The sequence below is a fragment of the Micromys minutus genome (assembly GCF_963924665.1).
Source record: "Micromys minutus genome assembly, chromosome: 13".
Taxonomy (NCBI): Eukaryota; Metazoa; Chordata; class Mammalia; order Rodentia; family Muridae; genus Micromys; species Micromys minutus.
Window position 1 is genome coordinate 8,620,295 of NC_137982.1, and position 14,263 is coordinate 8,634,557.

General features: G+C 50.9%; 1 protein-coding gene across 2 annotated transcripts in view; it reads left to right on the plus strand.

Moving 5' to 3' along the window:
• The first annotated feature begins 2,581 nt into the window (after window positions 1-2,581).
• The window catches only part of SH2D3C (SH2 domain containing 3C), a 30,776-nt gene continuing 19,094 nt past the window's right edge, over window positions 2,582-14,263 (plus strand). The window contains exons 1-2 of one of the 2 annotated variants that reach the window (XM_080927516.1): window positions 2,582-2,712; window positions 5,847-6,309. In XM_080927516.1, the coding sequence (XP_080783642.1) occupies window positions 2,676-2,712; window positions 5,847-6,309 (500 nt within the window). In that variant the 5' untranslated portion in view covers window positions 2,582-2,675. Of the gene's footprint in view, window positions 2,713-5,846; window positions 6,310-7,968; window positions 8,067-14,263 lie in introns of those variants that run through there. The other variant, XM_080927517.1, reaches the window with a different exon arrangement.

Below are 14,263 nucleotides of genomic sequence, written 5' to 3' on the forward strand. Positions count from 1 at the left end.
GAGCTGGGATTGAAATTTGGCCTCTGTTACACTGCCTTTTGTTGTGTTGATTTGTTTTTGTTGTTTTGCCTTGTTTTGCTTTTCTGAGACAGGATTTCTCTGTGTAGCCCTGGCTGTCCTGGAACTCTCTCTATAGACTAGGCTGGCCTCAAACTCACAGAGATCCTCCTACCTCTGCTTCTCGAGTGCTGGGATTAAAGGTGTGTGCCTCCACAGACCAGTTTTTAAATTTTTTTTTCTTCTCTTTCTCTCTCTCTCTCTCTCTCTTCTGAGGGTGGGTGGCATTAGCTCAATCCTTCACTGGAAGTACTGAGAGGAATCAAAAGACTAAGGAACTAGAGGGAGGCGCGTGTGGCCTGGAATGCAGGTCAAACCTAGGCACAAGCCCTTACTCTGGAGGAGGTAAAGCACTAGGTAGGTGGTCAGGGCCACAGCAGCAGGCTGACTGGGTGGACAGACACCCAGTACCGGCTGTGGAGGGACTGCAGGACAGCCACGAGCAAGCAGGTCTCCCTGACCACACTTCTAACGGCCACTTAAAGCAGCACAAAGGGGTCTCTGAGTACAGCTTCCTCACCACACTGAGCACCATTCATTCTCCCGGGGACACTAGCAACTATGCCGGCGCCTGGGCCAACGGCAAGCCTGGCCCCAGCGAGGCGGGCGTCTGTGCCATAGCAACAGACTCTCTGAGACTCGGCTTCCCAGGGCTCATGGCATGTGCCTGCCTACCCACCACAGTCGGCCTGGCCTGGCCCACTGCACTCCTTGCCCGTGTGACCACTCTCCATCCCCAGGGCCAGGACTTGCAGAGGGCCACAGTGTGCCGACCAGAGACTTCTCCTACGAAGTAGGGATTACTGTGGTTTCCATTTCTAGATTAGGAAACCGAGACCCAGAGAAACCCAGTCCATAGTAGCTAGGGAGCTGGTCTGGCCAGAAAGCCAGCACTGGTCTGGTCAGCTGATGCCAGCCTAGGTCATCGGTCCAATTCACATTGTAACCATCTCCCAGGGGAGAAGCCAGGGGTTCACACTTTTGCCTTTCCCTAAGAAGACCCTCCACTCCATGTTCTGACAATAACCTGGGGAGTGGGAGGGAAGTTACCACCCCCAAGAGTCTGCTCTGGAATCACATGTCCCAATAAATGTTTTTAGCATGCCTTGGTCATGGTGTTTTGTCACAGAAAAGTAACTAACTTCCTCCTTGGCCATTGAGCAATGGTCTTTGCGGGCCCACAGAGGCAGGACCTGCTTCCATAACCTGAGAACAGTGGGTCTCTTTCTCTATCATGACTTTGGGGTTACACAGGACAGGACCCATGTGTCCTGGACTGCATCTCCCACAGACTGGATCACCAGCTATGGGACCAGGTGGCCTGTGTGTACACAGGTAACCCCAGTACTTGGAGGCTAAGGTGGGAAGATCTCAAATTAGAGGTCAGCTGTTTTATCTCAAAGCAACATAAAATCTTCCACTCTGGGCTGCTGGGGGTGTGGCTCAGTGGTAGAGAACTCGCTTAGCAAGAGAAAAACCTGGCGTTCCATCTTAAAGCACAGAAGGAAAGAGGATGGAGCGAAACAGAGTCTTGGGATGATGGCTGTATGTCTTGTGCTGTCCCTATTGTAGAGATTTGGTCACTGCAGCTGCAGCTGCAGAGGTGGCGACATTCAGAGCTGGATTTGACCTGTGGCCCTCCAGACCCAACAAGTGTAACTAACAATCCCCTGCCCCCAACTACAGGTGTAGATGGAGGTTTCACTTCCTTTTATTTGTTCTGTGTGGACATAAAACTCACACACACACACACACACACACACACACACACACGCATACACATTTGTGTTTGCAGAGCACCAACCTGTATATTACTGGAAAGACAACTTGTAACCCAGTGTGTACCACTAACTCTCTCTGTGACCTGGGGAAATCCCCTTGCTCCTCTGTGCCTCAGTTTCCCTTTCTCTGCCCAAAGGATGTAGAAGACCTATCTTTACATGCCTCTGCTGACTCCAACAAGAACAATCATGCCTAAGCAGGTACTGACTTTATACTTGGCTCCTCCCGGTGTTCTGGCCACTGTGAAATTAGCACATCCTGCTCACCAAAAGGAAACCAAGGCATGTGCAGGTGATTCTTCCCATCCGTAATCACACAGTGACTAAGTAGCCAATCAAAAGCTGAATTTGGGCTGGAGTGGTCCAAGTCCACAAGCCTACCCACAGCATTTTCTTCTTTATTATAGCCACTCCATCTCCTGGGTACCAAGGCTTAGAATAAACTGCCCTAAACATGGGTCTGTCTCCATCCCCTGACAGCTGTTGGCAGGTCCCCGGTGGCCCCCAACCTAGTGGGCTCTGTTCCCAAAGCCTGTGGTTTGTTTCTCAAGCCTTCCAGGTCCTATGGGTTTGTGGTGTGACCCCTGCCCTTGCTGCTAGCTGAAGAGGCCCTCAGGGGCTGGACTGGAGAGGCCCCAGCCCCCGCCCCCTGTGGAGAGGGTGGGAGGGTGGGAGGGTGGGGCTGTGGGAGTTTCGCTAGTTTAAAAATACACAGAGGAAGCCAGTGAGAGGGCAAGAGAAAGGGGAAGGGGAGCCGGGGAGGCTCTTCAGCCCTGATGCCTTAAACCTGGAACAGCCACATGCTAGGAAACCAGGGGCTTTGTACAACTTGCCAAGATGACAGAGATGCCCAAGAAAACAGGCAGAAAGTTCAGTGAGTACAGACCATCCACCGTCCCTCTGTCCAGCTTGGCCTCTCTGCATCTGCTTCTCACATCTGCAGCTGTTTTCCTTCTTTCTCTTTCTGTTCATCTTTGTCTCTCTCCACGGTGTTACTGTCTGTCCATGCTGTGGCCCTGCATGTCTCTCTGTCTCTGTCATTTCTATCTTTCCCTCTCCCTGCCCCATCTCGGTTTCCCTCTTACCACAGCAAGCCCCTTTCCGTCTACTGCATCACCCTGGCCTCTCTCTGACCACGAGGCCGTGCACAGAGAGACCACCAGGAACCCAACTCAATACCAGATCTCAGGGAGATCTCTAGGGAGTGAGTGGATGTGAGGACCATGGATGCTGTGGTGCGTTCCCACCAGCAGTGAGGCTGGGAGAGATGAGTACCAGGTTCTTGGGCGAGCTACACACACCCAACCGACTACTGTTGCTTTCTCCAGATCAATCTGTTTTGGGTCCCAAACTTCTGTCCCTGATTCCTTTGACCTTCCACCACTGTGTGTGTGTGTGTGTGTGTGTGTGTGTGTGTAAATGGAGACACACACATCTGTAATCCTAGCAGTCAGAAGCAGAAGGCTCATGAGTAGACCAAAGCAGGTTAGACTGATACACTGTTACAAGCATACAAAGCAAGCCAACAAGACCTATAGCATGGAGAAAGGACAGAGTCAGTGACCCTTCTGCTAGACAGAGATCTTTGTCCCAGGCCAACTTGTCTGGAAGGAGGGTGGTACCCAGCACTGTCCGGGATAGGACCAGGGGGACTGGGCAGGGATGAATCCTGAAGTGCAGAGCCCGGGGCTTCCACCCAAGCTCTGAGAGGTTCTGTTGTGGGGTGGTAGGCAGACCCCTTTCCCTCTCTGGGCCCCAGAGTCTGTCCTTATCAGACGTGAGCAGGCTCCTCATATTCCATCAGGGGCGTGGGCACTAGAGAATGCAGAGGAAAGTACAATGCCAGTGTTTTCTCCTTTTGCTCAAGTCATCCGGAGGCCCTACGGAAGGGACAGCCCCACAGCCTTAGGGGGCACAGAGACGAGTGAGCAAACACATATACTTCCATCCCTGCTGAGAGATGCTATCACAGGAGTTTGTGACACACGGGTTCAGCCCACAGGAAGGAGAGAAAGACTCACATACAGGAGCCAGCAATCTAGCAATCCTCAGGCAGACAGCGTTCTGCATCTCCTTTCAACCCAGGTGCTAGAGAGTGCCTTGGACACTATTCTTTACACACACACACACACACACACACACACATACACACACACACACCATACACACTCACATACTTACACACATGCCATACACACACACCATACACATCCACACACTACACACACTCATATACACATACCATATACACATAACACACACACTTACACACACACACACACACACACACACTCGTCTAGGCTTTGGAGTAAGCTGTAGAAGCTCAGAACATCCATTCTACCCCTCTGAATATCAATTTCCTTATAAGGAAAGCAGGATGTTTGCATATTCTAAGAATTCACACTGTTTGACAAGTGGGAGGCATTTTTGATCATCGTTGTCATCTTTCTTTTGGTACCTCTTTTCGAGGACATTTTATATGCCAGATAGCACATCAAGCATGTTATTTACAAGGTTTGCATGTGTGTTCATGTTTATGTTCATGTTCCTGCATGTGTGCAAGGGTAAGGTCAGGTACAACATCAGGATCTTCTCGCTATCTCACTTTTAAAACAGATTTCTTTAGAATTTGTATTTTCAAAAAGTACATTGCCGGGGTTACTAGTGCGCACCTGTAATCTCAGAATTTGGGAGACAGAGGCAGGTGTATCTCTGTGAGTTTGAGGCCAGCCTGGTCTACAGAGTGAGTTCTAGGACAGCCAAGGCTATGTGGGAAGATCGCACCTCAAAAACAAGTTAGGTATGTCCATCTGTCTTCATGTTTGCCTGTATATCACATATGTATAGTCCCCATGGGTGCCCTGGAAGTGCAGTTACAGGTGGTTGTGAGCCACCATGTGGCTGCTGGAAAGTGAAGGGCATCCTTGGGAGATTATGTCCTCTTAACCACTGAGCCAGCTCTCCAGCCTCAGCCTTTTATTCTGTAAAGATTGTGTGTGTGTGTGAACTCGCGTGCACTCACAAAGGTGATCACAGAGGTCAGACGGGCATTGGATCCTTCGGAGCTGGAGGGGATTCACCTGATGGGGGGCTGAGATCTGGACTCCAGTCCTCACATGCAGCAGTGAGCCCTCTTACCGAATCACGTCTCCAACTCCTCTCTCTCTTTGTTATTGGTTTTGGGTTTTTAAAAATATTTTTTAACTTACTTTTTATTTTTGAGACTGTGTCTGTGTACAGAATCCTTGCTGTGGGATTCACTATGTAGATCGGCCTGGCCTTGAACACAGAGAGAACCGCTTGTGTCTGCTTCATGAGCGCTGAGACTAAAGGCACGTACCAACCACCATGCCCAGTTTCTCCATGGGTTCTAGGGATTCAGACTCAGGCTGTCGAGCTCGTGTGGCTTGCATTTCTCAGAGTCATCTCCCAGCCCTTTATTTACACACTTTTCTCCAACCCTCTTGCTGCTTACAGGGAGGATCCTTGTGTTGCTGATGTGGGTGAAGGAGCTCAGAGAGGTCTAATGACTTGCCCAAGGTCACACAGCTAGACTGTGGAAGAAGTGCTTGGGTTCAGGGCTGGGACTGCAAAGCAGCATGCCATTGCACTTCTGGGTGTGTAGGAATGAGTAGGGGTGTAGCGTGGCCGCTCAGCAGCTTCGAGCTGTTGCTCCTCTTATAGACGATGAATCCCCCATTCCAGCAGCCGCTGTGAGAAGCAGGTTACAACCTGTAACTCCAGCTCCAGGTGATTCCATGCCCTCTTCTGGCTTCCAAGGGTATCCACACTCACGATGCATGTACCCAGATCCCACATCCACATACAAAATTAAGAATTAAAAAAAAAAAAAAAACCCAAACAACTTAGAGAAAGAAAACAGTGAGAAGCCGTCCCCGGTGTCCTGAACCTTTGTACCCTGGACTTGCAGACTGGTGAGGATTTTACATTACTCCATTCCTGCTGACCCAGTGATTAATTCTTTTTCCTCTCCTCCTCTCTTGCCAGAGTTCTTCAAGTTCAAGGGCCTCGGGAGCCTTTCCAATCTCCCTCGCTCCTTTTCCCTGAGACGGTTTTCAGCCACCGCTAGTATCCGGCCTTGTCCGGAGCCTGACACCTTTGAAGCCACACAGGATGACTTGGTGACACTGCCAAAGAGTCCTCCTGCCTATGCACGTTCCAGTGACATGTACAGTCACATGGGTACCATGCCCCGCCCTAACATCAAGAAGGCTCAGAAACAAAAGGCTGTCCAGAAGGCCCAGGAGGTCAGCCTAGAGTCCCACCTGGTGTCTCGAGGGCTGCCAGAGCCACCAGACTTAGAGGCAGCCAAGAAGGCAGAGGAGAGAACTGAAGCCCCATTGGAGGACACTGCACCTTCAGTAGTAGAAGTGGACCCTATGAGGAAACCCAAGGACCTCACAGCAGGCACAGAGGAGGAGCAAATCCCTGGGGATGTGCACCCAGAAAGGTAGGTGGAAATAAAAGGCTTGGGTGTAGTGAGTGGTACATCCTGTGGTCCCAGAACGGAGAGAGCTGAGGCTGGGGGATTGCTATGAGTTTGAGGTCAGCCTGAACTACAGAATGAAACCCTGTCTCAAAACAGGAAACACAGTGAGTGATCAAGCTAGGTATGTAGATCAGTTGGTGGAGTGCTTGCTTAGCAGCACACAGGAAGCCCTGGGTTTGATCTCTGCCTTGGTTAGGGTTTCTAACAGTCAGTCACTAATTAAGAAAAGCCTCCATAGGCTTGCCTACAGCCCCAACTTGTTTTGTTTGGTTTTGTTTTTTGGAGACAAAGTTTCTCTGTGGAGCCTTGGCAGCCTTGGAACTTGCTCACTCTGTAGACCAGGCTGGCTTGGAACTCACAGAGATCCTCCTGCCTCTTCCTCCCGAGTTACTGGGATTAAAGGCCTGTACCACCCCTGCCACCGACCTACAGCCAGATCTTATGGAAGCATTTTCTTAATTGAGGCTCCCTTGTGTCAAGTTGATATATCCCGCACAGTCCTTGTCACCGGATAAGTTGGGAGCCACAAACCTGAGGGTTTGCAGTTTAGGTAAATTCTTGGCTTTATATGGTGTCCCTGGCCATTCTGGCAAACATGGAAGGAAGGAAGGCAAGGAGAGAGAAATATCGCAGGGAAGGAACATCCAAGAGCTTTCTACAAGTTAGGCACTCTCTGGAAACATTTGTAACCAATTCTCAAAAGAAAACCAGCCAGAGATAGACTGTTGGCACAGCAGAGGAGGGAGTGGGTTTCATCTGCCCCAGGAAGGCTCCACATCCACCCAGGAGCAGCCAAGCTGGGTTTGAACCGAGGCCCACCTGACTCAGAGCCCAATACACCCTCCAGGAAAAACTCAGCGCCTTTAGTGCTGGGGGCCAACATGGCTGATGCCTTGTCTAGAAAGCCACCTGTCAAAGGATTTGCTTATTGGACCCTATATGTTGAGCTCCTGCAGAGATATAAATAAATAGCAGGCCTGCAAGATGGCTCAGTTGGTAAAGACACATGCTGCCAAGTGGTAGCATTAAGTTTGATCCCCAGCATCCACATGGTGAAGGGAGAGGACTGGAATGTAGTGGCATGTGCACCTGCCTCCCCTCGGCCCCCCCCCCAAAAAAAAGAACCCCAAAACCCACCACCACCTCCTAGCTTGGGAAATGCTATTTTCATAATTAATAAAATTAAGGCTTTTCCAACCATCTCTCGCTGCCTTCGGCTGCCTTGTCCAACTACCCTCTCCAAAATTCGACTTCATTCTGCAGTTAAGGATTTTATTGATGTAAGACGGCCAGAGATTCCTGAGGCTGTGAGGTTTCTTTCCTCAGGTCTGAGATTTTCACGGTAGCTTGGCTCCTCCCACCCAGAGACACTGATTGGTTTGGCAGAGCAGAGCAGGGCGAGGCTGGGGTTGTGTGTTCGGATGGGGGCATGTCCTTCTCCATCCCAGACAGAGACTGACGGGGATGGGAGGAGGAGCGAGAGAGGAGCAAGTTTGAGGAGGGTTTGTTTTTTTCTTTGGATAGCACGGGCTGGAGGCGTGTCTAGGGCGTGGTCTTCAGGTCTGGCCCTGCCCCTAGGGTCCTACTCTGAGCTCTGTAGCTTCCAGCCGGAGTCTTAGCCAGAGTGTCAGACTGAGGCAGTTCCTGTGCTTCAGGTTGTGATCAAGGGGAGTCATGACTGCAGTGGGCCGAAGGTGCTCTGCGCTGGGGCCCCGAAGGTGAGTGACCAAACTGGCTCTAGGGAGGGCAAGCGGACAGCAAGAGTGGACCAGTGGGAACATGCTGGTCCCTGGAGCAGCGGACACACACTGCTGTGGGTTTAACATCTGAGATTTTTCTTTCTCTTTACTTATTGAGACAGGGTCTCATGTAACACAGATTGTACTCAAACTTTGTGTGTGTGTGTGTGTGTGTGTAATAGGGTCTCTCTATTGTAGCCCTGACTGTCCTGGAACTCACTAAACTGTTCTTGAACCCGAAGCAATCTGCCTGCCTCCCAGGTACTGGGATTGAAGGTGAGGGCCGTCGTGCCTAGCTGTGCTAAACTTTTGATCACCCTTCATCCACCTCGAAAGTTCAGGGATTACAGACCTGTGCCACAACACCTGGCACCTTCTGGAATTTTCCTTCAGCTGTGACCGTTCCTTGCTTTATCTTTGCACACACCCGGCATCTCTCTGCTCATCTCTGACAGGTTCTGGAGAGAAAACCCATTTTGTAAGTAAAGATGAAAACATCTGTTTGATTTGTCAGAATAGGAGTTTGACTCTGCCTCCTAGGCTGATTCTATCAACCTCTAGAACACCCTACCCTCAGGCAGGGCTAAGGCCTCTGAGGAAAGGTCTTGAGAAGCCTTGCAGATGTCTAGTCTAACACTACTCAGCCCAAGCTATCATGGTGGAGGATTGTTTCAGCGATTCTTTGCCTGGACTTGACCAAGAGAAACAGTTGAGATTCTCTGCCTCCCATCCCCTGAAGTGTTTGGGAGTTCTGGAGTAGGTTCAGTAGGCTAGACCAAGCCCTGTTCTGGTGCTCTAAGACCCAGTATCCCCAACCCAGCTACAATCTCCAGGGACTATTGGATGTTTGTCACAGGAGTCCCTTGGAGTCAGAAGAGCAGTAGGGCTCTCAGGCTAACTCTGTCCCATGCTGAGCTTCTGGGTCTCCAGGAGCCCACATGGGTCTGAGATGCTCTCTGAGGAGCCTTCTGGCTAGGCTGAAAGCTAGCTAAGAGTGCCAGTTAGCAGGATGGGACCCGCCTTCCTGAGTGTCTGAAGGGGCCATTATAATGAATGTCACAGTAGCCCTGGCTGGGAGATGATGTCCCTCCCCCACCCTGGAAAGGCAGGGTGCACCTGGAGCAGGAGGAAGGAAGGGGAAGAGGTGAGGCTGCAGGGATTTCCTGGTGCCCTGTCTCTGCTGAGATCATGGAGGATGAGGCAGAAGGAGGCAGGAGGGGCCGGCCTTCAGCTGGCCAAGTGGAGCACAGCAGCCTAGCCTGCATCCTCTGTCCACAAAACACAGCCCTCTGCCGGGGGAAGTGAGACAGCAGGGACCAGAGAACTCCCTTCACCCCCAAATCAGTGTGACAGAGAAGGCCAGCCTGGAGAAGGAAAGGGAGTCCCACATACCTCATCCACCCACGCAGAAATGTCATCCAGGGTTCCTTCACTTTCCAGCCGTCAAGCCATCAGACCCTGAGAGTGAGTGACTCTGTTGTTCTATTTCCCCCGGTTAGGCCAAGGCTAAAGGGGAGGACTCTCCTGGGGTTGTAGGGAGCACTTTTCTAGGGTTGTAGGATAGACTTTCCCGGGATTATAGGGTAGACTGTCCTGGGGTCATACATTGAACATTTGTGAGAACTCAAATTTGCTCTCAGGCCTGACTAACTCTTAGCTCAAATCTTAACCACCAGGCCATATGTCCCGCCCTCAAAGAAAAATTTCAAGACTTTTTCTACCACTATTTCAAATGGCTTTCCACAGTGCCCTGCTGTTGGGGCCTACTTCACAGAAGAGCACACTTAGGGTCACACCATGTAAGCGGCGTTAGCACTTGCTTCATCTTATTTTTCATACATGTTTAAGCTTGTACTTATTACTTTGGTGTAGGTCCTGTCCGAATGGGTGTGTACGTGGAGACCAGAGGACAGTGTTGTGACCCACTGTGTATGGGACCCAGGGACCATGCTCCAATCAGTCAGGCATGGCAAGCCCCAGCTCTTCCCTCCCTGGGCTACCCTGGGCTAATTCACCAATCTATTATTCATTTTAATACTCCCCGAGGCTGTGCCCAGGCTTCACCTTCGTCCTAGGCAGAGAGCACAGAGCACAGAAGATAGAATCTAATAGAGACCTCATCCCAGAGGCAGAGGGTCAGAGGCAAACCAGATTGACGAGCTACAGGAACAACTAGGGAAGAGCCCGAAAATTCAGAGCCAAGTGCAGAGACTAGTCTTGGGGGAGGGGGGTGGGACCAGTGACGGGAACCTTAGGAAGGTTAGAAAGAAGCAGGCAGAGCCTTCAATCCCAGCACCCCAGAGGCAGAGGCAGGTGGATCTCTAAATCTGAGGCCACCTTGGTTGACAAAGTGAGTTCCAGGACAGCCAGGACAGAAACCCCATCTCAGAGAAACTGAAACCGAACCAAAACAGTTAGGGGGGAAATAATTGGGTAAAGAAAGAAGGAGCAGACTTAGTTGCTGTCTGGGGAAAGTGAGGCCAAGTGTGGAGCAGAGGATGGGAGGAGAAAGCAGAGAGCAAATGGATTTGGGTCCCACATGGTCTTGTTCACTGGAGTCTTTCTCCTTGCAGGTATGATAAACCTTTTTGCTGTTTCTTTTTGAGTCAGGGGCTCATATAGCCCAGGCTGGCCTTGGGTAATCATGACCATCTGACCTTCTGTCTCCACCTTTCAAGTGCTGAGATTTCGAGTGTACACCTCCACACCTGGTCTTATGGGGTGCCGTAGATGGAACCTAGGACCTCTGCATGCTAGGCAAGCACTCTACCCACATCTCCTGCCCAGGTCCAGCCTTTTGACATTGTGACATTATGTTGTCCTCTGCAAAGCAAGTTTACAGTTGTGTGTTGGTCGCGTCTGCAGGGGGATCTGAACTTAGCTTTGTCCTGATCCATGATACCTGACTTGTATGTCCTTTGCCATCTTCCCAGACAGCCCAAAAAGGCTACTTGGAAGGATACCGAGACTGGGATAAATGACATCCTAAAAAAGAGGTAGGGCACCCTAAATTGTCCCAGCCCCAGTGCCAGGCACTGCAAACAGGCCAGGACACCCCCTCCCCTTCCTTGTTTCCTTTTGGAATGTTGATTCTGGTTCAAGAATTTCCAAGTCTCCCCAGAGTCCCACGACCCTTTCGGCCCTGAAGAGTGACGTTAGCTGCCGGGCATCTGGTAGCTATTACCCGATTACCCGTGGAGGGGGGAGTCACTGTGGGCCAGGCGTGCACAGCCTCCCTGGGCTCAGGGCGGCTGGTCCATGTCTTCTGAAGGGGCCCAGCTGCTCCTGGCTCTCATTTCCTGTGGAGACTTTCTCACAGTCGGAGAGACCCCAAGATGCCTTGGGCTGTGGGAACCTATCTTAGGAAAGATGAGCTGTTCCCCACACTGACCTCCTACTCAAACGACATTGCTTTCAGCCCTCAGGGGACCCGTTTGCAGGTTGTTGGACCTGGACCTGTGTGGAGTGGGGCCAAGCAGGACTAGGTCAGACACCCAGTGAATGTGTGTCATTGAGTAAGTCCCTTTCTCCCTCTGAGCCTTAATGTCCCCTGATGGTGAAGACTAGTTAGAATGTCAGGTAGCGCCTAGACAAGGACCAGTGAAGTCCAGTACTTGGCAGTTGCTCATGCTACAGGCAGAGAAACTGAGTCCCACGGAATGGTTAGGTCTCATTCAGGGTTGCAGCTTTCTACTTCCAATTTAGGTGCCTTTCAGAGTCCCCAAGGATCTTCCCCAAGTGCTTCTCAGCCCATTTCCTGTTCCCAGTACCGTCTCTTGGCTGTCTGGGTGAAATGCTATTCATCTTCTGTCTCCTCCCCGGCTTCCTTCTGTTAACACCTGGGATTGGCTCCTCATTTCCAAGGATGTTGCTCTATGTGAGGAACCACTTCAGCTGAAGGCTGAGCTCTGTGCCTGGGGCCAGGCACCCCGTTTCGGCTGGGCTCTCCCTGTATAGAGTACCTTCACAGTCAGCAGATGTTGAGGTCCACACTCTCTGAGGGCGTCCCTGCAGCTTTCAGCTCTCTCTGGCAGGTTCCCAGCCATCTTTGGCAGCCGAGGCTCAGCATCCTTGACTCTGCCCTTCCTCCTAATGGCTCCCCACACCGGGAGGACTTAAGGATGCGGCTGATCCAGTGGTAGCCTGTACAATGGGGCAGGGCAGGGACTGGCTGAGACTCTCAGCTCCTATGACTATTGCTGTCTCAGAAGAGCCTGGATTTTCCACCCTACAGTTCTCTGCTTAGGCCTCTGAAGCTGAAGGCACCCAGCAGATGGTACCTACCACTGCTCTCTATGAGGGGTGAGCAAAGCTTAGAGAAAGATGGCCAGGGGGATAGTGGGTTCAAGACCAACCTGAGTTACAGAGAGTGAGACCCTGTCTCCAAAGCTAAAGACAAGCCAACCACGTATGATAGATAGCAAACACCTGTGATAATCCCACCCAGTACTTGAAAAATGGGAGCAGGAAGACGAGGAGTTTAAGGCCAGCTTTGGGTACACAGCAAGTTCGAGACAAGCCTAGACTTCTATTTTGAAAACATAACAAAACTAAACAAGACAGAAACAGGATCTGTTCAAGGAAAGCTCTGCTACCTCGGGAGAGCGACATTGGGAGCTTGTGCTGCCCCTCATATGAACATCATGACCTTTCAGGCAAACATGATATTCCCTCAGAAGATGAGGAAGCCACGCCTCAGAGACAGGAAAGCAGGTGGCCGAGCTAGGCAACTCCCTTCTCAGGCCATATGACCAGACCCTGAGGCCCAAAGGAAGAGACTCGGGGACAGAGGGGACACCCAGGCCTGTGCAGAGGGTAAGGCCACGCCTGGCAGAGGTGGGGCAGCCTCCTTTACCCCTTTTCCAGGATCCATGTGGAAGTTCACTCTTCCTTCTGGTCCAGTCCTGAGGTCCCTGAAGGTGAAGTTCTGCTTCCAACACGCATTAGGGAAATAAAGGATAATGGGTGCTAATTACTACTCATTAATGCAATTAATTCAACTGATCTATGCAATGCCTGGTGTCAGTTATCAGAACAAATCAGTTAATACAGGCAATTACAGGATCGGTTATTTAAATACTGAACACTGCTGCTGAACGGGTCTGATTTAGTTCCGTTGTCACTGTGGCCTGTTGACTGATTTCACTACTAATATTAGAGGGGAAGTGTCTTTAAAGTATGTAGCGTAAGAAATAATGAATTAATTCTCGGAGCTGAGTTCTAAGGAACACTTTGACTTCTGGATTTGATCATTGCAATGAAAGGGGGAAATGCTCTAAAAAGATTTCCGAACGAATTGACAACTTCAGGCTGAGCAGGAGTTACCCCGGCCCGTGGCTGTCAAGCAGACAGGACAGCCCAGGCTAGGGAATGTCAGGTGCAACCAGAGGTTTCGAACCCTAGAGTTCTTTGGGAGTAGTTTATGGAGGCTGGAAATCGAGGAAGGATGAGGAGGGAGAGAAGGCGCGTCCAGAGGACCGGGTAGCTCAGTGGTGGAGTGCTTGTTATATGCAGGGTGCTGCAGCTGGGATGATGGCTCAGTCACTACAGCTCTTCCTTCATAGGACCCGAATTCCCACGGAACAGCCAGATGCTTGAACATGAGGATCTGTAGTCTCTGAGTTCCTAACGGGGGGAGGGGAGACAGGAGAGTCTTTGGAAGCTTGCTGGCCAGCTGGCATGGTGAATGCATTAGGACGACAACACAGAGAACCCACCCCGATCAAGGTGGGAAGCAAGGATTGACACCCAACGTGGTGGGAGATTCTCTGATCTCCACGAGTACAGTGGTATGTATGGGCCTGCATTCATACACACGGGCACACAGACACACACATGCACACACAGATACACATGCACACACACATGCACAAACACACAGACACACACATGCACACACAGACACACATGCACACACACATGCACAAACACACAGACACACACATGCACACACAGACACACATGCAGACACAGACACATGCACACACACATGCACACACACATGCACAAGCACACACAGACACACATGCACACACAGACACACATGCACACACACATGCACAAACACACAGACACACACATGCACACACAGACACACATGAACACACAGACACACACATGCACACACAGAGACACATACATACACACCATACATACAGACACACAAATACACACAC